The 22,071-nt window shown below is 51.3% G+C and overlaps 7 protein-coding genes across 7 annotated transcripts; 3 read left to right on the plus strand and 4 right to left on the minus strand.

Moving 5' to 3' along the window:
* Positions 1-149: 149 nt before the first annotated feature.
* V8C40DRAFT_242016 (RanGTP-binding protein-domain-containing protein) lies at positions 150-2,349 on the minus strand. Its single transcript, XM_083215140.1, has 4 exons — positions 2,306-2,349; positions 2,025-2,252; positions 1,925-1,959; positions 150-1,879 (listed from the first exon to the last, which is right to left on the minus strand). Exons 2-4 carry the CDS (start codon positions 2,202-2,204, stop codon positions 250-252), a joined length of 1,845 nt encoding a protein of 614 aa, XP_083073975.1. The 5' UTR covers positions 2,205-2,252; positions 2,306-2,349; the 3' UTR covers positions 150-249.
* Positions 2,350-2,778: 429 nt separating this feature from the next.
* Positions 2,779-5,762, plus strand: V8C40DRAFT_242018 (translation termination factor GTPase eRF3). Its single transcript, XM_083215141.1, has 3 exons — positions 2,779-3,317; positions 3,386-5,178; positions 5,240-5,762. The coding sequence occupies exons 1-3, from the start codon at positions 2,993-2,995 to the stop codon at positions 5,294-5,296; spliced, it is 2,175 nt and encodes a 724-aa protein (XP_083073976.1). The 5' UTR covers positions 2,779-2,992; the 3' UTR covers positions 5,297-5,762.
* A 4,506-nt stretch (positions 5,763-10,268) lies between these two features.
* Positions 10,269-13,568, plus strand: V8C40DRAFT_242027 (phosphoenolpyruvate carboxykinase PCK1). The gene is made up of 7 exons (XM_083215142.1): positions 10,269-10,332; positions 10,417-10,465; positions 10,547-10,572; positions 10,653-10,702; positions 10,773-10,939; positions 10,995-11,028; positions 11,810-13,568. Coding segments are annotated over exons 1-7 (1,671 nt in total). The 5' UTR covers positions 10,269-10,331; the 3' UTR covers positions 13,154-13,568.
* On the minus strand, positions 13,416-15,929 carry V8C40DRAFT_198178 (Zn(II)2Cys6 transcription factor domain-containing protein). The gene is made up of 4 exons (XM_083211946.1): positions 15,730-15,929; positions 14,925-15,662; positions 14,564-14,865; positions 13,416-14,474 (listed from the first exon to the last, which is right to left on the minus strand). Exons 1-4 carry the CDS (start codon positions 15,909-15,911, stop codon positions 13,678-13,680), a joined length of 2,019 nt encoding a protein of 672 aa, XP_083073978.1. The 5' UTR covers positions 15,912-15,929; the 3' UTR covers positions 13,416-13,677.
* Positions 15,930-16,151: 222 nt separating this feature from the next.
* On the plus strand, positions 16,152-17,577 carry V8C40DRAFT_242032 (uncharacterized protein). The gene is made up of 2 exons (XM_083215143.1): positions 16,152-17,115; positions 17,225-17,577. The coding sequence occupies exons 1-2, from the start codon at positions 16,506-16,508 to the stop codon at positions 17,407-17,409; spliced, it is 795 nt and encodes a 264-aa protein (XP_083073979.1). The 5' UTR covers positions 16,152-16,505; the 3' UTR covers positions 17,410-17,577.
* Positions 17,146-20,359, minus strand: V8C40DRAFT_242035 (major facilitator superfamily domain-containing protein). Its single transcript, XM_083215144.1, has 6 exons — positions 19,417-20,359; positions 19,180-19,288; positions 18,554-19,101; positions 18,299-18,492; positions 18,119-18,233; positions 17,146-18,057 (listed from the first exon to the last, which is right to left on the minus strand). The coding sequence occupies exons 1-6, from the start codon at positions 19,663-19,665 to the stop codon at positions 17,737-17,739; spliced, it is 1,536 nt and encodes a 511-aa protein (XP_083073980.1). The 5' UTR covers positions 19,666-20,359; the 3' UTR covers positions 17,146-17,736.
* A 576-nt stretch (positions 20,360-20,935) lies between these two features.
* On the minus strand, positions 20,936-21,369 carry V8C40DRAFT_242038 (uncharacterized protein; the record flags this gene model as incomplete). Its single annotated transcript, XM_083215145.1, has 1 exon — positions 20,936-21,369. The coding sequence occupies exon 1, from the start codon at positions 21,127-21,129 to the stop codon at positions 20,938-20,940; it is 192 nt and encodes a 63-aa protein (XP_083073981.1). The 5' UTR covers positions 21,130-21,369.
* Positions 21,370-22,071: the final 702 nt, after the last annotated feature.

The raw sequence follows: 22,071 nt of genomic DNA on the forward strand, positions 1-22,071 counted from the left end.
ATAACAGAACATCAAATCAAATCAAGTCATTGGAATGCTGTCTTAGATGCGTCTGGTTGTCTCGGTGAAAACGGTCGCAATCTACAATTAATTGACCTTGTCGCTCAATAACATTCCAAGTCTCAGCGAAAATGGGTGATAGTAGTAGTCTGGTCAAATTCACTGCATATATCACTCTTTCTATGTGTATTCTTTATTCTGTCTCTGCATTCAATTCAGTTTTCTTGATTAAATGCCAGTTTGCTTGAGTTACGTAGTGTCAGTATACGGATCAAAGCCTACTCGATGCTTCGTTTCACTCCTAGCCCTCCACATAGCCTCCCCAGTCAATCCTGTCGTTGATGTTTCTTCCAAGAAAAACGTCAAGATGTGATCTGGAATAGACAAATGAGAAGCTTGCTGGAATTCTTGAAGGCCGGCTAGCCGAATAAGCATCTCAATCAAAGAGAGCGATGTAGTGATGGCCCCAAACGGTGACCGCGACACAAAGTCTTTCGCTTCATTTGCTGAATCTACTGTCAAGTCTCGCGATGACCGTCCAGCCTTACTGTCCGATTTTCTGGGGATAAGGTCGTCGCGCGACGTAGGGTGAATGGAGAGGTTCTTGATCTGGGAAACTAAGGTCGAGTCCATGGCAGTGCGAAGCCGCGGCGGCGTTTTCCTTGGTGAATGGCCGCTTTCATCAATTTCATCTGATAAACCTGCGTTCTCCGAGTTTGAACTTGTATCGCTCTGCTCGTCATCTTCTTCAAAGACCTCAAAAGCTATCCACTCGGGATCTAGATGTTTGGGAAGAGCAGTAGTGCAAATGTCCTTGGCATTTTTAGAGCTTCGAGAAGTAGATAATTTCGCCTGTGATTCTCCGAGAAGTTGTTGGTCTACATCAGCTTGGTCATATTCGTCCATTTCTTGCTTGCTGTGATCATCACTGGTGTCGTATACCTCGCCATGCATAGCACATTCTGGCCTCTGCAGCCGAGTCGCATTAATATCTCGTTTCAGCAGCAGAACTGGATTATTCTCTCCATCTGTTCCGTCTCCAATGTTGAGTAATCTGCCAGTGTCGGTGTAGAATATCTTGGCGAATTGATGGATGGGAATCAGCTCACGTATACCAGCATTTGGGATGCCATGGTGTGGTTGTGATGAGCCCGAGTCTTCATGAACGCGATTGTCATCTAAATCTTCAACGATTTCAAGATGATATGCATAATACAAGCTCCCAATAGAACCGGAAATATTGTGGTTTTGCCCATCACAATCATTCTCCTCGATGGTTGGGTCGCATGCCGATCTGCATAAACGCACTCGCGCCTTGTGTATCGCTTCTTGCCATAATGGCTTTCTATCATGCTCTCTCAGCCCATAGACCGGACCTTGTGCCTTTGTATCTGTACTCATTGTATTTTCAACGGATGGCCGTAGGTTACCGTCCTTGGGCGCGGACGAAACTGTAGCATGCCCCAAGAATAGCATATAAACAGACAGCGTGAATGAAGGTCCAATCTGTATGGATCTTCGAGGATCCTGCGCGTATTGCGTATCTCCGACAATTAATAGGGTACTAGCTTGTAGCAACCGAGAGGGAGATATTCCAGAAGGGAGAGAAGTAGACAGGCTTTCACCAGAAGCCGATATGGCCAGTTGCAGTAGAGGGATATCTCGGTCAATCTCGCTCAGAAGATTCTTTAAATCTCCAATCACCTTCTTCAACGCATCTTGGCTGGTTTCTTTATTTGGTGAGCTGACTCCTGGGCGTTGGCTGTGCTCTTGAGCGGCGGCGGCGGCTTCTGCACGACGACCCAGCGAGACAATCTGCTTATGGAGAGATTTTGCAAGAGGGAGCGCAGATTCGAGAAAGACGTTTCCTCGCCCGGATCTAACTTGTCAGCATCTATGTTTGTGATGATTGGATATTACCGACTTGAGCTCTACCAGGTTAATGGCAGGAGAGATAACCTGCAACGGGGTCAATATCAGAGACGAGCGAAAGGAGGTGCATTGTATCGAGAGTTTGGGTTTACCTTGATTTTACTATCGAGGTGCTTCTGAAGCGTCCTCAACTCGGAATAAAGACTCTTATCGTCAACCGTTTGGAGCAGACGAGAGCACTGGTTGATGGCGTAAGAGGATGTCAAGGCGATGCCAGACCGTATAGCGTATCTCATGGCCTGTACGCCAACTGCTGCCAGGAATTCGTCCATAGCGGCGGTTCATTAAGATGCAATATTTTCATGACGATAGGTTAGGAACTCGGGAAATCAGTGTCATATTCGAATCAGAGGGAGGTGAGAGCTTGATTTACCCAAAAGTTGCAACGTTGTTTACTTCCAAGTTGAGTGCTTGTTTTGAAATGCTCATAGTATAAGGTACCTTGATCACCGCCTTGGCTTGGGCTCAAAGCAATCACAGTGCGAGTAATTTTATCTGACTCAGCCCGCCCTAAGGATGCCTAAACGCCTGGCACATGGCATTGAGTTTATCGAGTGAAGCGTGGCGGTAAGAGTCACAAATGTGGAAATTGGAATCTCTGAGGAAATCACATCGAAAGAGATCATATTTAATCAATGGTCTTTGTATAAGTAACTCGTGCTCAGCCCAGGATATTCGTAATCCCTTGACTCATTGGCCCCTTGTTGCTGTTTGCTGGGGTCTTGTATCAACCCAATCGTGTACCGTGTCCAGAGCAGTAAAATGCACTGTAGCAGCCCCTCCACAAAGCCTGCCACCTTTAGCGATGTCATGTCGCTGCCTTGGTGGGGCTCGAATTTTCACAACCTGCACCATAAAGCCAGCGAGACGTCGACCGTCGCTTTCAACTCCAAGACCCGAGTCTGCGTGCCGATTCGACTAAAAGACTCTGACGGTGCTTGATAGCTCACCGTTTATCAGATCTCTTACCGGTTGGCAGACAGAGAAACCCCTCGTTTGACCGTCGACGACCCTCGAGCAACCCCTCCAAGCGAACGAGAAAGATACTACACTCGCCACCATGTCGAACCTCAACTCTTGGGAGGACGATCCTGCTGCCCAGGACGAGAACCTCGCCCAGCAGGCTCAGCAGCAGCTCAACATGAACCCGGCCGCCGGTGGCTTCCGACCTGGTGCTGCCTCGTTCCAGCCCACCGCTCAGACCTTCCAGCCCGGCCAGTTTGGCGGCGGATATGCGCAGCAATACCAGCAGCAGCAGTATTACGGGCAACAACAGGGATACTACCCGCAGTATGGTGGCCAACAACAAGGATTTGACCAGTACAACCAGTATCAGAACTACGGCGGCGGTTACGGCCAGGGCTACAACCAGAACCAGAACTACGGTACGTCGAAACTGTGAAGTGCTAACTTCGACCCACGAGAGCTAACATCAACTTTTTAACCATAACAGGTCAACAAGGATTCCAGCAATATGGTCAACAGCAGGGCCAGAGAAACCAGCAGCAGCAGCAACAGCAGCCCGCTGCCCAAGCCCCTCAGAACAATGCCACCCAAGCTGCTCCTGTGAAGTCGCTCCCCGTCGAGAAGCCCGCCCCAGCTGCCAGCGCACCGAAGCCTGTCGTTTCCAACGAAGGAGGTGCCAAGGTACTCAGCATTGGAGGTGATGTAAAGCCCAAGGCTAAAGTGCTATCGATTGGTGCCACCGGCTCTCCCTCTGCCGCTGCCCCGGCCAAGGACGACGCCAAGACTGAGCCATCCAACGAGCCAGACGCGGGCAAGAAGGTTTCCGCAGCCAAGGCTATCGAGAAGACAGGTGAAAAGGCTGGAAAGGCTGCAGGTAGCGGCAAGTCGTCTGGAAGGACATCTCCGGACCCATCCTCTGGCCGGTCCAGCCCGACTGCAGCAGAGAAGAAGGCCCAGCGTGAAGTTGATGCGGTTCTGAAGGCACAGTCGGCCGATGTAGACGAAGATACCCTCAAGGAAATTTACGGCAAGGAACACGTCAACATCATTTTCATCGGTCACGTTGATGCAGGCAAGTCCACACTGGGTGGTTCCATCCTATGGACCACCGGCATGGTCGATGAGCGTACCATGGACAAGTATAAGAAGGAGGCAAAGGACTTGGGTCGTGAATCATGGTACCTGTCTTGGGTCATGGACTTGACCAAGGAGGAACGAACTAAGGGCAAGACTGTCGAGGTCGGACGTGGCTTCTTCGAGACTGAGAAGCGACGCTACAGTATCCTGGATGCCCCCGGTCACAAGACATATGTTCCCAGCATGATTGGAGGTGCTTCACAGGCGGATGTAGGTATCCTCGTCATCTCAGCGCGAAAGGGCGAGTATGAGACTGGTTTCGAAAGAGGAGGACAAACGCGTGAGCACGCCATGCTCGCCAAGACCCAGGGTGTCAACAAGCTCATCGTAGCGATCAACAAGATGGACGACCCGACAGTGGAGTGGTCTGAGGAGCGTTACAAGGAGTGTACGACCAAGCTGCAGCAATTCTTGAAGGGCACGGGCTACAACCTCAAGACGGATGTCTACTTTATCCCTGTGGCTGCCCAGATGTCACTGAACATCAAGGATCGACTCCCCGCAGGCGTCGCTCCTTGGTGGAAGGGTCCCTCACTACTGGAATATCTCGACGGCATGCAGGCTCTGGAGCGCAAGGTCAACGCGCCATTCATGATGCCCATCAACGCCAAGTACCGAGATCTGGGTACCATGGTTGACGGCAAGATTGAGGCTGGTGTGGTGAAGAAGGGCATGTCACTGATTATGATGCCCCGGAAGCAGCCTGTGGAAACCGCTGCCATCTACGGAGAGCAAGAAGAGGAGCAGCCTATTCTGCAGTGCGGTGACCAGGTGCGTCTGCGTCTCAAGGGTGTTGAAGAAGAAGACATCCTGCCCGGATTCGTGCTCTGCTCGCCGAAGCGACTGGTGCACTGTGTAACCGAGTTTGAGGCACAGATCCGAGTCTTGGAGCTAAAGAGCATCCTCACGTCTGGATTCAACTGCGTGCTGCACGTCCACGCCGCCATTGAAGAGGTCACCTTTGCGGCTCTGCTGCACAAGCTGCAGAAGGGCACCAACCGCAAGAGCAAGGTGCCTCCCACACACGCCAAGAGGGGCGACAGCATTATCGCCAGACTCCAGGTGACTGGAGGTGCTGGTATGGTTTGCGTCGAGAAATTCGAGGATTACCCCCAGATGGGTCGTTTCACCCTCCGAGACCAGGTATGATGCTAACAAACGATTCCTTACCATTCGAAACTCCTTTGCTAATAACATTGCACAGGGACAAACCATTGCCATTGGCAAGATTACAAGACTCATTACTAGTGAGGACCAGTAAAGGCCCACTGGTAAAGGGCTAGAGAAGAAAATAGAAGGAAAAGAAAAGAATACCGGCATCGGCGGTTTGGCTAGGAAGGGTTGAATGGAAATGGAGTGAGAGCAAGCTCTGATTGCCATGTTGATGAGGAGACGGAAGCGAAGAGCTCGGCTACTACTGAGATAGAAAGCGTCGCCTGCATGGGTGTCAGGGTTAAAAGTTCACAGGGCCGCAGATTGAGACGCGGTGAGCCATGATAAAGACCAGGAAGATGCGAGGCCATGGCAAGCATTTGTAGATGCCATACGATGCGACGATTGTCGAAGATAGAAAGGATGACGAGATACTCCTTTACTTTTTTGTTCAAAAAAGCCAATTTTTTTCTGGATTAAAGCAAATAGCCATAGTCAGCCGAGGAATTGATAAAGACTTAGCTTTGATGAGGTCAGTATCTGCTCGGATGATGTCGTGAATCAGTGATTAAGGGAGCAGCAAAAGATAAGATGTTTCTGTCCTGGACGTTCCGTATTGATCCGTCGGAAGACAGCAAATGGGTATACTTTCAGCCGCTTGAGATTACCATTCGGCGCAAGGGGCGGAGATGCGAGCAGATAGGGTCGCAATTCCGAGCACGTTTTTGGAGCCCAAAAGGCTGAAGAAGCCGTCCGGGAGTGTGAAAAGGTAAAAGACGGGGGTGGGCAGCCACATGCAAGAAGCCATCGCCATGGGGCGAATCAGGGGAAGAGAGGGAATCAATTACGGGCTTTTTGCACATGCTACGGTATGACTAGGTAAGGTGAAACTGGGGGGCGTGTGGGTTTCAATGTCATGTCGAGTTAATGACCTGCATGACACTGCAAAAGAGAAAAGAGACTGCATGAGCTGTGGGCTAGTTAATAATTGCTTCGGTGGTTGATGGGCCGGAGCTTGTCATGAATCTTCAGGGTTGAGGGCGAGGAACAACCCGGGCTGCTCCGTATGTCAGCGGGAAGAGCCATGCTTTGCTACGACTCAACGTTAGGCAGAGAGTAAGGTACTTCCTTACATGAGCCTTACACAGCCCACTAACTCAGGGATCCAAGTACGAGTATACATTTTGCTGGAGAGGAACGAAAATGAATCGGAAGCAAGGGGGGGCTTGGAAATCCATGTGTGCAAGGAAGGTTGTAAGTTGTGGGCCAGTTCTGGGGCTTCCGAGCCCGAGCCGGCGAGACGGAGCGGCACCACGAGGCAGCCTGGAGAATCTGGAAATCCCCAGCGGTGGATTCGGGGGTCCGTGAGTGGGGCGGCAAGTTGGGTCGGTCGGGAGGATGGGATAAAGGAGGAGGAAGACGAAGATATAGGAGGAGGAGGAAGATGCCGGGTAGGTGGTTTGATATCGTGATATTGTTGTGTTGATTGAGTCATGTTGTATTGTGACTACCTATTAAGAGATGCCGAGGTATAGACTGGAGAGTATTGTAAACTAGCAACAAGGTAAAAGCATAAGAAGAAGAATATTATTGTTACAGGTCATCCGTGATAGTGATGCTCTACAAAGTGTATACTTGTAATTGTTGTAACTTGCTTCCAGGTTATATGTAAAAGATACGTCACGGAGGCGTCGAGCATAGCCCAATCCAGGCTTGGCGTAGAACCGGGGAAGATCCATGTGCTGGAAAAGGAAGGGATCGATTTTTTTTTCTTCAAGCAAACGAAAGCGGTGGGTTCTCTTGCAACAGCTTGCGGGTCTAGTTACGCAGTTGATGCCGTATCTACCCATTTTGAAGAGGTGACATTGAGAGTCAACCACGATAAAAAAACAAATAAATAAAAATTAAAATAAAATTGTGCTTCATTTCAATATTGGGTTGCATTCTGCAGAGTGGCAAGGAACCAAAGCAATTTCACAGCGCATGTGCATGCATCACTGCCTGACAATTAATTACCAAAGAGACGCTGCAATGTTTCTTCTCCAAGCCAAACCCACCCCCTGACTTTTCAATGACTAACAAGGTACCGCAGGGTGTGGCTATAGCGCAAAAATAGCTGAGATATTCCCGTATCAGAAATTCTAAATATTCAAATGCAAAGACCCGAAATCAAACAGAAGAAAAAAATACCAGCACAAAATTGTGTTTCGCGGAGAAAGTCGGAACAGAAAGACCACGGCGGTCGGCGAGCCAATCACGGGGTCAGATGGGCGGAACGGTGCCGTTGGGCCGAGACCCAGTGGCACGGACTCACTGTGACTTTTGGTTTCCGCAGTAATACTTGTACAACGGCTTGTGGTTTTCTAGAAGAGCGAGATAAAAAAAGAGATGAGAAAGGAGGAATGAAGATGTCGTCTGTTTCGAGGTGCTACAGGATGACGCAGTTTGTCCTCAGACACTCGGGAATCGTGTGCCGAATGTCTTGAGCACAGCGAACTGAGACATTGCAAGCGAAAAAAGAGTTGAGTTGATGCCGGGCGTGCTGCCGAGAGGAGCCGCAGCAACGGGTATTCCAGCCGGCACCTCCATTCTTGCTGCCGGTTTCTCACTTACGAATATACATGTAATCGGGTGCCAGGTACCTTGGCCTTTACAGCACTTTGGTGGGAATAGAACAGCCCTGGGGGGGCGTGTACAGAAGGGCAACAAGAAAGCACAGAGGAGAGAAGAGGAAAAAAAAGGTCCATCCATTGATCTCTTTGGACGAACCCAAGAATCGCGGGGTAGCGAGATTACTCACACGCCTCTCTTTCACCCCTTTGCGGGTATGCACAGACCAGCATTTTCGAGGCTCAAGGCAAAAAGCCGGGAGCTGGGAGGCCCTTTCCCAATTCTCTTCCCCCGGATTGGACTATTGTACATGACTAGCCGCCGGCCGGAATTGGCTTCAATTTTACTAACACGGGGGAAGAAGAAGTCACTTGATGGGAGAATTTGCGGAGGCTGAAGCAGCTGCCCCTTGCCGCCCTGTTTGTGCTACTGGTACCGGTAGTATTTACCTGTGCTTTTTATAATAGTCGGGGCAAAAAATAGAAATTGAAGCGAGAAGAAAAAAAGGGGAGAGATCTCGTGCCCAAATGCGAAATTCAGTTGAGAAATCTCACGCCCCAACCCCCCTGCTGGGTTCCACCTGTGTGTCAATGGGGGAGTATTCTTTTTCCCTTTGCCCTTTCGCCTTCGCCGTGGGTGCTAATGCAAGAATCCATCCATATCTTTTGAAGTTGTTTATCGTTATCTGCACCGGTTCCCGGGCGGTACCTGTAGCTGCTACAGTAGTCAAATGTACTTCCGGAACACTTGTGTACAAGTAGCGGGAAGACGAGTCAAGCTTCCCTTCCGGGCCGGGGAGTAAGAATGAAGCTGGCAATTGAGCTTTTCTTTTTTTTACCTTTTTTTCTTCTTTTTCTTCCTCCCGTCCCCCGGACCAGCCAGTTGGCATGGATCCTCGCGTGAAGCCCGTTCCTGTTATTTCAGGGCCCAGCCCCGTGACCGTCAGAATCCTGCTGCTATTACCCAACGATTATGTGTTTGTTTAGCTCGGCTTAGAATTAGACCCCGTGCGTAAGGTATTACTCGTATCCAAGGACAATGCCGAGAGAATCAAGGACTTCCATTTGTCCCCAAGATGATCATAGCAACAATACGGGGTAATTAAAAAAGGAAAATAAAACGAAAAAAACCAATTGCCACATGAGCATCATCCGCTATCCCATAAACTACCCGGTTAGGCAAAGCTGCAGCAACATTCGCCCCCTTCGGCGCCCATTCCGTACGTAATCGCCCCGCATTAGCCGTAGGCGCGCCGGGCAAAAGTCTCGACGGACTCACCCATTTGCACAGCACAATGTACAACCGGCATGGGTTTCGGAATAGTCCGCTTGGGAAAACTGATTGACTCGAAACCTCGTTGGCTTGGTCAGATTTCTGTGCCCGGTTTTTGCCTGCCTGCCTATGATCGAATGCACGTGTGGTTGGAGAAGAATTGCCGTCTACGGGAAGCATATTCACACATCACGCATCACACGGCGGGTTGGTGAGCATGAGCAGAGCAAGGTTTAAATAGCCGTTGTTTCCTCCCTCGAGTTGGAGATTGAAGATAGCTTCTTTAGCATCGAAAAAACCAAACAAACTTCAACTTTGCTTTCAACAGTGCACTTTGTGCCGTCATCCATTCATCATCCACAGTCCACCTAAAGCTCAGCTGCACTAACAACTGGACCCGTGCTGGTATCGTGAGTCGACTTGACTTTTTCTTTACTTTCTTCTTTGTTACCCCTTGCGTCTTCTGGAACACACGCCCCCTTTGCTCTGCAGGTCCAATTAAAAAGGACAAGAAACAAATTGTGAAAAAAATTCATCACAAAACATGACCCAAAAGTCCCATGCTTGAATTGATTACCTGCCCTCTCCTGCGTTGCTTGAGCCGAGCGCAGACGATAACAAGCGCCACAAAGTGCCAAGTACACGCAGAAGCATTTGATCCTTTCACCTCTTTCACTTACACACACGCCCCCCTTCCCTCTTTCTCCTATCCTATTCTCCACACAAAAAGCTCGGTTGTTTCCTTCTGCCTTTGCACCCCCTTGTTTTCACACGTTGGTTCATTCCGATATAAATTCGTGTGTCAAGCTTCGCACCGCCCGCCACGGCTCCACACGAGGCCCCCTTCGGAAGGGCTTGTGCTTGATCCTACCAGTCGGGACTGTTCGATCGCAGGGCTACTAGGCAACCTTGTATCTAACACATGGCTCTAGCTTCTGTCCTTCTGATCTACTCAAGTACATCGACACGACTCCGGACCGCTGTACCTGTCCCGGCTTCCACTCTGGAGAAAAAAAAGAACCCCGTCATCTTGACCCGCCACCCCCTCCCCGGTTCGTTTCGTTTTGGCATTAGTAGCTGAAGCGGGAAGCACGACGAAAAAGAACGACGACTACATTCCGGAACTGTCCCTACGACTCAATTTCTCTGGAATACATAAAGATCCAATGGATCCCTACTTCAGAACCGCTTCTCCGTACACAGATCCTTCCGTCAAAGGTCCCAAGTCGCAGATCCAGGCATCGGGAATAGATTTACGCAAGAGTAAGTCGCTTTCCCAACGGCCTGCAATGGAGCTGTCCAGCAAAAGAGGATTCTGCCAGACTTGGGAGGCTAACACATGAACAGTGATTTCAAGCAACGTTAACAAGACTGCTCTGCACCCTGGCGGTGTTCAGTGAGTGCTCTCCCTATCCTGTGATGGCTTGTTGTGGTGTTTTATATTGCTGCAGATGGACTAACATGAAATGTTCTGCAGGCCCTACCGCGAGCACACCGAGCTCGGTATGTCCACCTTTTGTCTTGATCCAGCTGACCTTGGCACACCGCCTTTGGGAACCGGCATTAACTTGAATGTGCAACAGAGGAGGAGCTTCACGAGATTGCTCACATCGACTACGACCGCGTCGCTATTGTAAGTCTTGGTTGGGGAACTCCACGCATCATGATGAATGCACATTGCTCACAAAGATTGCCCACTGCAGGTCGCCAACCCCTCCGTCGCCGCACTTTACGAAGATGCCCTCGTCTACGAGAGCGGCACTGCCATCACCTCCAGCGGTGCTCTGACTGCCTACTCTGGCGCAAAGACCGGCCGCTCTCCCCTGGACAAGCGAATTGTCAAGGAGCCCTCTTCAGAAGACAACATCTGGTAAGTTCACATGCAGTTCGTTCAATCAATTTCACGGCTAACCAAGGCTCTACAGGTGGGGACCAGTCAACAAGCCCATGAGCCCTGAAGTAAGTACCTGATTGTGATCGTGATCGTCGCTGCGAGCGTCATCTCCATCGTCATTGCCCGTCTTTGTTGTTCCGAATCTACCCATGCATTTCGTTTCGTCCTTTTTGTCTCATCCCTGCATTCTTTATTCTGGCTTGGGTCAATGGTCACGCGAGCGGGGCGGCTCCTATTCAGCTCTTCAGCCCGGCCGCCACACTCCAGCGCAATCCTTCAGCTGCTGCGTTCACTGGAACGGCCACTGCCACAGGGCAAACCAACCAGCGAAAAGCAATTGAACTTTCTTTTGCTTTTCCTGCTCTGTCGAATCGGAAGCGCATGCGGAGAAGTGCCCAGTCAGACAGGGATGCAACTCTAGCTTGGCGTCACTTGCAGGCCCAAGACCCCGCATATGACAAAAAAGTGACTTGTTCGGCACTCTTGTCAAAGTCACGGCAAAAAAGAAAAAGAGCCGGGGCCCCGCTGGACCGAATCGGGTAGCCGACCATAAGCGGCCTCCCGACACAGACCCGCGGCTCTGCATTTGCATTGGACGTCTGGCTTGTGATGCTGCATTTCATCTGCCTGCATTCCGACCCGGTCCGCTCCGGTCAGCTCTAGCTCTGGAAGCCGGGTTGGGAAGCCGGACTGGCAGTGTCCATGGGCGGCCGCCAACAAAGCTGTTGGCTGGCTGATTGGCTGGCGTGTAATTGCCGGTTCTGTGCCCGGGACAAGACTTGAAGCAATGACGAAGAGAGATGATCAGTGAAGCAAGCTTACAGTGCTAACGATAATACCCCTTAGGTCTGGAAGATCAACCGAGAGCGTGCTGTCGACTACCTCAACACCCGCAACCGCATCTACGTCATTGACGGCTATGCTGGCTGGGACGAGAAGTACAGAATCCGCGTCCGTGTTATCTGCGCCCGCGCCTACCATGCTCTGTTCATGAGGAACATGCTCATCCGCCCTCCTCGTGAGGAGCTCGAGCACTTCCACCCCGACTACACCATCTACAATGCCGGAACCTTCCCTGCCAACAGATACACCGAGGGCATGACCTCCGCCACATCCGTCTCCATTAACTTCGCCGCCAAGGAGATGGTCATCCTGGGTACCGAGTATGCTGGTGAGATGAAGAAGGGTATCTTCACCGTTCTCTTCTACGAGATGCCCATCAAGCACAACGTCCTGACCCTGCACTCATCTGCCAACGAGGGCAAGAACGGCGATGTCACACTCTTCTTCGGTCTGTCTGGAACCGGCAAGACCACCCTGTCTGCCGACCCCAACCGCGCCCTGATCGGCGACGACGAGCACTGCTGGAGTGACCGCGGTGTCTTCAACATTGAGGGTGGCTGCTACGCCAAGTGCATTGGCCTGTCCGCCGAGAAGGAGCCCGATATCTACAACGCCATCCGCTACGGCTCCATCCTTGAGAACGTCGTTTTCGACCCCGTCACCCGCGAGGTTGACTACGACGATGTCACTCTCACCGAGAACACCCGCTGCGCCTACCCCATCGAGTACATCTCCAACGCCAAGATCCCCTGCTTGACCGACAACATGCCCACCAACATCATCCTCCTCACCTGCGATGCCCGCGGTGTCCTGCCCCCCATCTCCAAGCTCGACAGCGCCCAGACCATGTTCCACTTCATCTCCGGCTACACCTCCAAGATGGCCGGTACCGAGGACGGCGTCAACGAGCCCCAGGCTACCTTCTCCAGCTGCTTCGCTCAGCCCTTCCTGGCTCTGCACCCCATGAAGTACGCTCGCATGCTTGCCGACAAGATTGAGCAGAACAAGGCCAACGCCTGGCTTCTCAACACCGGTTGGGTCGGTGCTGGCTTCGCCCAGGGCGGCAAGCGATGCCCCCTCAAGTACACTCGTGCCATCCTCGACGCCATCCACTCTGGCGAGCTCGCCCAGGTTGAGTTCGAGAACTACGATGTCTTCAACCTGCAGGTTCCCAAGACCTGCCCCAACGTCCCTGAGGACCTGTTGAACCCCAAGAAGGCTTGGACTGCGGGCGCCGACAGCTTCCAGCGCGAGGTTGTCAAGCTGGGCCAGCTCTTCAACGAGAACTTCAAGAAGTACGAGAGCGAGGCTACTCCCGACGTCATTGCCGCCGGCCCCAGCGTCTAAGCACGACAAAAAGGGAGATTGGGACCAAAAAACGAAAATAAGAGAAAAAAAACAGCTCAAGGATACGAGGGACAGCGTTTTGAACTTGAAATTTCTTCATTTGCATGACAAATTCGTGATATCCAGGATTTTTTGGACTTGAACGAAACACGTGTGGGAACACAAAAAATTGAAGGACTTTGATTTGGAAAGGATTTAGACTATTTTCCTTTTATCTTCTCATGTTTGCTTTCTTTCTTCTTCTTTTTTAATGGCCACGTTTTTTGAACGTTGGGAAAGCATCGCTATGGGTCGGCGTTTGAACATTTCATTTCACGTCCCCTTTTGCCACTTTTTGGAGGGAGGACTGTTGGATATGCATTTTGCATCTCTTTGACGAAATTGCTATATAGCCAAATTGAATATGTTTTGAAAATGATTTTGATCTAAATGCTTGTGGTGTCTTGATCCAATTAATTTCATGTGCTGTCCTAATCCAAGTAGTTACTTGTGATATTCTTGTCTTATATAATAGTTGGTCATTCTCAACCAAAGCTGGAAAAACTCTCTAATACAGTCGACCACAGCTCATCGCTAAACAAATAACTTCCGTCCTCAGCGCCAGTATAAGAGCTAAAGACTTGCTGCTGCTCGCCCACCGACACAAGCCCATCGACATTTTGGTTTGCCGCTTGCTGCATAAGAGTGGCTGCGTTTGCATTGGCATTGGCAGCAATGATGTCGCTAATGGCAATGGAAGGAGGAGTCATGGCAGCAAGCGGGCTTTTGGATACGAGATCTATGCCTAAGATGCCCTTCACCCGCGGCGCGTACCAGCTAGCCAGCACGCTCATGTGGCAGCACAGCGTTCCAATGACATCGAGCCCCTTTTCCTGGCCCGAGAGCCCGACGATGAGGAGGCGCAGCCTGTCGTAGAGCCTCACAACAAGGTTGAGGTAGTCTGCTTCGTCGACAACGGCCTTGGCTTCGTTTAATACGTCGTCCGGGATGTTGGTACGGGAATGCTTTCCGACGATGAGCTTCAGCAGAGCGGAGACGGAGCGTGGGAGGATAACGAGGCAGGCGCAGATCTGGGCCATGGTGAAGATGGTGACTTGGGGCAGCTCGTCGTCGGGGATGTCGATGTAGGCGTTGATGAGGCCCTTGGTGTGGCGGAGGAGGTGCCACAGGAGAGAGCATCTGAAGGCAGACGTCTTGAAGGACTGCGCTGAACGGGAGTTGGTCAAGCCATGGCGGGACTGGTAGGAGATGTACTCGTCGTCGAGGGCCAAGTCGCGGATGGCAATGTTGATGTAGTGCATGTTGCAGTGAAATATGTTTACTACAGAAGATAAGGGAGAGTGTTGTGAGTATATAGTACGGGAGAAATTGTAATCGTTTTTGCGGAGATAGGGAAAGACGACGACGTACTGACTGAGTTTGGGCACTTGGATAGTTCTGTCTCGAGGGTGGCTTTCAGACTCTCAAAGTGCCGCAGGTTGGCCCCAACCATGAGTTTGATGAATGATTCTTCCTGAGACGAAGCGTCTGCGCCGAGTTCCGCAAACTCTTTGTAGCTGCTGTCTACTGAGCATATGAAAGACTGGGTGAGGATCAAGGGCCGGATGCATCTGTCAGAGGGATACTCGGTGGACGTGGCTATATTCTGGCAGCATTCGTCAATCTTTTTGTTTCTCCTCATTGCAGTTGGCCGGTCAATCGTCCTTGGTAAGCTGTGCGGAGCAACATTAGCAACAACTCATATACTCCCGCTTCAGATTTCCCCCCTTACCATGTAGCAGCCCAGTAGGTTCCCAACAGAGCTCTCTGCTGGTCTGTGGTCAACTCTCCCTTTAGACGATGCAGCCTCAGGTCATGTACCATATTCACACATAGATCTAGCAGCAAAACAAGCTGCACGTTCCCCCTCTGCGAAGGATACCGGTACCACGCGCATAGAACAAGCAGCGCACGTAGCAAACCCAGGTTCCGCTCCGAGCTCGCGACAATACGGGATGTGATGTGCTGCATGATTTCGTCGGCGAGCAGCTTCCGGATGGCGTGAGCGCTGGGGATGGTGGCGGCGATGACGGCGAGGAAGAGCAGAGGCTCCTGCTTGCGGAGCATATCGGCAGTCTGGGACGGGGGAAGGACGACAAATGGGAAATTCCACACGAAGCGAGACTTGAACTGCGCGACATAAGTCTCTGCTTCGTGGATACTGAGAAAACCACGGTCGACGATGTCGGATATGCCCTCTAATACCGACGTTGTAGGGGGTTCACGGCCATGATAGCCTTCGGGCTCGGGCTCTTCTGCGTCCAACGGCTCTGCATCTCCATACGAACCTTCAGGAACAGAGTCTGTAACGGATGAAGGTTCTGTAATTGATGTTGTTCCGTTGGTAGAAGTAGATGCTGTTCCGATGGTAGAAGAAGATGCTGTGCCATTATGGTTGTTCACACCGTTTCTAAGAGCCACCAGCTGAGCTGTGAGCTCTTCGATTTTGCTCTCCAAAACACCAACTCGACTAGTTGACCAATCAGCAAGCCAATTCTACAACTAAAAAGTATATCACTGCATATAGAGACTCTCACCTATCGTCATCCTTGCGTTTCCGCTTTCTCTCTGGCAAATCGAGATAGACACACTGCTTCCCAAGCCGGGCACAGCGCTGGCACAAGTTGTCCGTCTGTGGCAGACACTTACATTTTGCCTTTGTGCACGTGACACATGCTCTTCTCTTGATGTTATAGATGCCGCCTTGTGAATTCATCATCGGTTACGTGAAAAGGGGATGGAAAGCAGGTGTAAGTGGAGGAGGGCGAATGTTAAAACGGCCGGTCCAAAAGCCGCCGGCCGTTGGCCGTTCTGAATTTCCGCACCCGTTGCTGACATATACAACGTCTACTTTTGATTGGCTGAATATCAAGAAATTCTTCCACTAAAAGTGGGACTGGACGGTGGACTTTAGATCGGCCGTTCCTGATGATCCTTTGAGTTACTCAGCCATTATTCCGCCTCGTATGCTTGAAACAACGACGGACTTTGATACTATAGCAGAACTGAGTGATTTATCATGAATCGTGCATCATATCAACTGTTTGTCATCATGGGACTATCCCCAGCTCTAGGCTGTGGCGGTTGCGATTCTCCGCCAGTGTGACTTTGGAGGCAACTGAGCATCATGACATGACTTACACGAACACAAACACAAACACACATGTATATAAACGCAACTCCCATGACCAAGATGAACCACTTCCGCCTCCCTATCCATCAGACCAATCAAACAATCAGTTAATCAATCATTCAAGCCTATCAGCTAAACAACCAACTAACTAATCAACCAACCAACCGACTCATACACACAATGCCTTCCTACGCAATCACCGGCGCCTCCAAAGGCATCGGCCGCGAATTCGTCCGCCAACTCGCCCAATCCCCCTCCAACACCGTCCTCGCCCTCGTCCGCGACCCCGAATCCCCCGGCATCAAAGCCCTCGCCCAATCCCACTCAAACATCCACATCATCAAGGCCGACACCACAGACCCTCAGTCCATCCTCGCCGCCGCCGAACAGGCCTCCACCATTCTCGGCGGCAAGCTCGACGTCTTCATCCACAACTCAAACTCCGTCGACCTCTCCACCTTTTCGCTTCCCCCTTCAAAGGTCCCCTTTGATGTCGAGGAAACCAGGAAGTTTTACGAGGAGCCCCTTAAAACGGCTGTTTATGGCGGGGCATGGGCGACGAATGCTTTCTTGCCCCTGATTGAAAAGGGAGAGCTCAAGAAGATTGCTCATATTACTAGTAGTATGGCACAGCCGGAAGTCATTCTCGGCGCTGGAGTTGATTACGCTGTGGCCTATTCCATCGCAAAGGCCGGCTTGAACGTTCAAGTTGCAAAGTACGCTGCTGAGCTTGCTCCCAAGGGCATCAAGACCGTTGCGATTTGCCCTGGCTGGGTTGATACCCATGAAGGTAATGGACAATTCACCCCTGTCTTCTTTCTGATATGAATTTCTCCCCTTTTATCTTATTGCCTCTCCCTCTCGCTCTGTTCTTTCTTTAGCTAACAATGTATCAATAGGCCCAAAGCCTCCCCAGCTCGTCGAGGCGACTGAAGTGATGCTTAACCAGTTCCGAAAGATCGAGCCTGACTTGAAGGGACAAATCACGGCCGAGGAAAGTGTTTCGCAGCAGCTCAGAGTCATTGACGCACTAGATGCTGCGAGAAGCGGTACCACTATCCGGGCTCGATTCTTTGAGGGTTAAATTTCAAGGAGTTGCTGGACTTGGAGCAACAATATGCCCTAGGAGATTAGACATTTGTAGAGGGACACAATCAACGTAGAATCGAAAGGAAGTGATGTATAGCGGAAAGGATATCGTGTATAAATATAGTATCTATAAATAGCGAATGTTCTCTAACTTTTAGTCTCGTGGTAGTGAGGGTATCCTAGACACGTCCCGTATCTTAACATGGAAGTCTTCAACCATCATCTTGCTTGAGCCTCATTATGCACCGTAAATAAAATAAAAAAGTAACGAACCCAGAAAAGAAAAAAGACAAATCCCACCGCATTAGTACATGTATAAAGTTTAGTAAGAGTATCGGAACATCTTGTTCTCCTTATCTGTCATGGTAGCCCAGACCTCAGGAGACATAAAATGCTCCTCGTTCTCCTTGCTGCTGTCGCCGCGTTTCTTGTTGCACCATACATAGTAGAGGAAGAGTGCAAAGGTAGTCGCGGCACAACCAGCCTGGGTGCCCATGACTGCCAGCTTAGCAGGTCGGAAGTCGGGCGCGTCACGGGCCTGGAAGGTCTGGGGTCCAATAATGTTACCCAGAGAGAATGAGCCGCTAACAATAGCAGCGGCAAAGGCACGCTTGGTAGCACCACTGACGTTGGCAACAGTCAACTGTATCCATCATGTTAGTCACTCGCTACTGCGCACGGATACTAGAAAGAGGAGCACTCACGGCGTAGAAGAGGGGCAGAGGAGCGACAACAGCATTGACCAGGTAGATACCGGCCAAGACGCCCGAGGAATGAGTCTTGGAGTCAAGGAAAGACATCAAGGCACCTCCAATAATGCTATTCACGATAGGTTAGCAAAATACACCGGCTAGCTTCTCTGGGCACATAGATATCGAACTTACGCAGGAATGATGCAGGCAATAATCCAAGCCCATCGATGGGATTGCTTGCGAACGCCAAAGCCGACAAGCAGGGTGAAGAAGATGCTAATAGCACCGGAGGGCATATTCATCAAAGCAGCCTGGGCTGGCTTATAACCCAAGTTCTTGATCAAAGTGGCAGAGTATGTCGTAACGACACCACTGGAGACGGAGAGCTTCAGAGGGGAAAAAGCCACGTTAGTATAAAGAGACAGTAGAGGGCTGTAGGACACTTACAAGAACAACGGACAAGAGCAAAAGCCAGATCTGGGGATCAAGGAGGGCCTCCACAATCTCTTTGGGGCGGAACTTGCGGCTCTGGATACCAGTCTGGTTGACACTGACGTGCTTCAACAGAGCAACCTTCTCGTTATCAGATAACCAGGAGGCCTTCATGGGAGTATCAGGCAAGAAGAAGAAGGCAGAGAGACCAATGACAACAGTGACGCATCCCAAGACGACAAACATGATACGCCAGCCAGCGAGGCCAGCGCCGGGGGTGACATGCTGGAAGCCGTACGAAATGGCACCACCAAGGATCTGGCCCAGGCCTAGGCCGAGATACCAGAAAGAGAAGCGAGGAGCCTGCTCAGATTTTGTATACCACTGGCTGCTAATGAGCATCAAAGAAGGCCCAATAGTTGCCTCGAAGATACCTAGGAAGACACGAGAGACGAGCAGCGTTTGGTAGTTGTGAGCAGCGGCACCGCAAGCAGTAGCAACACCCCAGAGGGTGACATTGAGTCCGAGCCATTTGGCAGCTGGGACGACTTGGAGGAAGTAGGCTATTGAGACCCTTAGTTAATACGGCCATTCACCAAAATAAAGACAGTATGACATCGGACAGAGCTGGAGAGACTCACTATTGGGGATTTCGAAGCAGAGCAAGCCGACAAAGCAAAATGTAGCAACGTTTGAAAAGTCGTTACCCTGAAGATGCAAGTCTGCGTTGAGGCCCATGACAGCGGCGTACTAGTTCTGCATCAGCATCTCGTATCACGCAGTCACAACGCACGATAGGCGCCCAGTTGAACCCGCTCACTCGATCTGAGTGGGGGCGGAAATGCAGGTACAGTAGAACCAACGTCAGATCAACTTACATTCAGGATGACCTTGTCAAGAAACTGCATTGTGTAGCAGAGAAACATGATGGGGACAATATGCAGATCAATCTTGAGTCGCAGAGACTTGATGTTGACGGCAGCAACGCCAGCAGCATCGCGATGCTCGTTGAGGAATTTCCATGCATCGTCAATGCCAGCCTCGGGAACATCGACATCGCTATGGGAAGGGGTCGTTCCCCGAACATCGACGTCCCCTCCTTTCTCGCTAAGGTTTTGGGAAGACATTTTTGCGATTTGCCCTCGCAGTTCTCGACTCACGAGTCAACACTCCAAGAAAGAGCTATGGCCGTGTATTCGGATCCAACGAGAAGCGCAAAGTGTACAGTAAGTGTACAGTAGATTCGATGGGGGAGAAGACTGGGGGAAGTGACGTGATGAGTCTGACTGCCAACGAGGGAGTGAATAAAGAGGAAAAAATCGAACAGGGTGTGTGAGATTGACGTGGAACAAAATCTCTCTCCCAAACCAGGACGATCGGCGTTGGATGCGAAGAGATCAACACCTCGAGCCAGGAATGGCAGTTCAAATACGACGTGGGAAGGGGGAGGATGCCGTACGTAGTAATAAGAAGATTTATGGACTCCCAATGAGGATGTGTAAGGAGGGGGGGACCTGGCAGGACAGAGCCAGGGTCTTTGGCCGCTCTGAAGCTGACCAGCTACGGTACGGCGTCGGTATCGCAGCTCTGGTAGAGGGAGGGAGGTACGAGCACTTCAGCGCACAAGGCAATTGGGCGGATTTGCTTGATTGCAGCGGTGCCACGAGGGGCCGCAGTGATGGTTAAAGCAAGGTTCGGATGCAAGTCCAGGGATGTTGGACCGGACGGACCCATAAAGCAGCGGCCCTAGTACAGGCCGTCAACCACCTGAAGGTGACTCGTAAGAAGGAGCAAAAGGATAGAAAATAGTGCCAATGCTAGTGAAAAGGCCAAAAAATCACAGGCAGGGAGACGAGAGGTGGGAAAAGGACAAGATAAGTGGTCTCTTCAGCGGTGCTAGCAACGGGGGGACAGTACCGTCTAACCGGAGACGAGGGAACTGTCTCGACCCAAAGGGATGGTCACAATGGGTGGGTTGCCCTGCAGCTGGCCTGTCAAAGCCGCGTCTTTCCCTTCGGTGCGATGTCAAGTTGCTAACTAGTCTTAGAAACAGTCCAGAAGAGTCGCCGCGGCTCCAAGGCATTGATACCGTCATCCAATATTTGCTGATGGGCGAAATCTCCGAAGGCGTTGCCAACCTGCAAAAGAAACAGCCGACCGCTTCCCCATTTTCCGATTTTCCCCTCGGGGGATTCACACTCATACCAGACCAGTGCCTCAAAAGACAGGGCCTAGCAGCAAGGCCTAGCAGCGAGGTCAACGCTAAGTAGCCAAGGCCGGACATTGCAAGGGGGGTGAGAAGTTGGCGAGCTTGTGGAGGCGGAAGCGATGCCGCGATCGCACATCGTCTGTCTGCTGTGCTGAAAGCAGCCAAGCGGCCTCACAGAACTCAGCGTGGTTCAGGAAGGATTGGCCAAGGGGCACGACACATTTCCGACGGGTTTGCAGGGGCAAATTACGCCGTCGACGCCCTCGATGCAAGGCCTTTTGGTGCAGCAACAATGGCAGCCATCGTCTAGTCTGTCTGCGGTCTCTTGGCCGTGCAACGGAGCATCGCCTCTCAGGCATCGCGTTGCACACGCATCGAGCATGAATCGACGGGGGCCGGGAGATTGACTCGAGTAACGTTGAGTGATCGTCTCGTACGATGGCCGAATCGACGGTCCCGCTGGACGGAGGCCATTTTGGTGGTCCCGTATCGTAATAGTGTTTGATGCTGAACTGGGGTCCGGCAGTCGTCCGCAGCTAGAGGTTTTAGCAGTTGTGGTCCTGTTTAGTGCTCCAGTGCTTTGCACCTGTACACGAGACCTGTGGCTCAAGCTGTCCTCAATGCCCTCAGCACTATAACAGGTCTATGCTACAGCATAGGTCCATATCTTTCAGGGCAACCTTGAAGGTACTTCCCCCCACCGCCCCGACCCGCTTCGCGGCTGGATCCCCTGGGGCTGTTGCTGTTCCCCATCGAGGCGCCACAATCACAAGCTCACACAAGGACAGAAAAGCTGAATTTTGCGAGCATTTCCGTGATTTCATCTCGACTCCCAGATGGAGCATGTACATACTCTGTCTCGCGTGGTCGGGCCTGCAGCTGCACCTGATACTTCGTTTAAGCAGCAGACACGTTTGGTTTGCATGTACTCCATACCATGTGCGCCAATCCGTTGAGTGCCTGCGTGGCCTCCGCAGGAACTTGCTTGATATGGTGAGCTGGTGCATTAGCACGAACGAGGCACCTTGTTAGTCCAGCCATAGATGCTGTCTGGTACGAGCAGCCCCAGATGCCAGTAACCAGATACCCTACCTAACACTTGGCTGTACGTGGCACTCCGTACATACAGGCACTCCGTACGACAGAGCACAGCGCTGTTGGTGCAACAGAACTATCAAGTATTAGACGCACCCGCAACAACGGCGTTGGCTGGTCAGTTTGACCAAGGAATAACACCACGTAGCTTCGTCTGTTAATATATCGAACTGCTCGGGCATCGTACCGGTTCCCATTAGATCGCCGAATCGCCCACGTTTTGGGGGCC

Source organism: Trichoderma camerunense (genome assembly GCF_050948025.1).
Source record: "Trichoderma camerunense strain CBS 138272 chromosome Unknown V8C40scaffold_7, whole genome shotgun sequence".
Taxonomy (NCBI): Eukaryota; Fungi; Ascomycota; class Sordariomycetes; order Hypocreales; family Hypocreaceae; genus Trichoderma; species Trichoderma camerunense.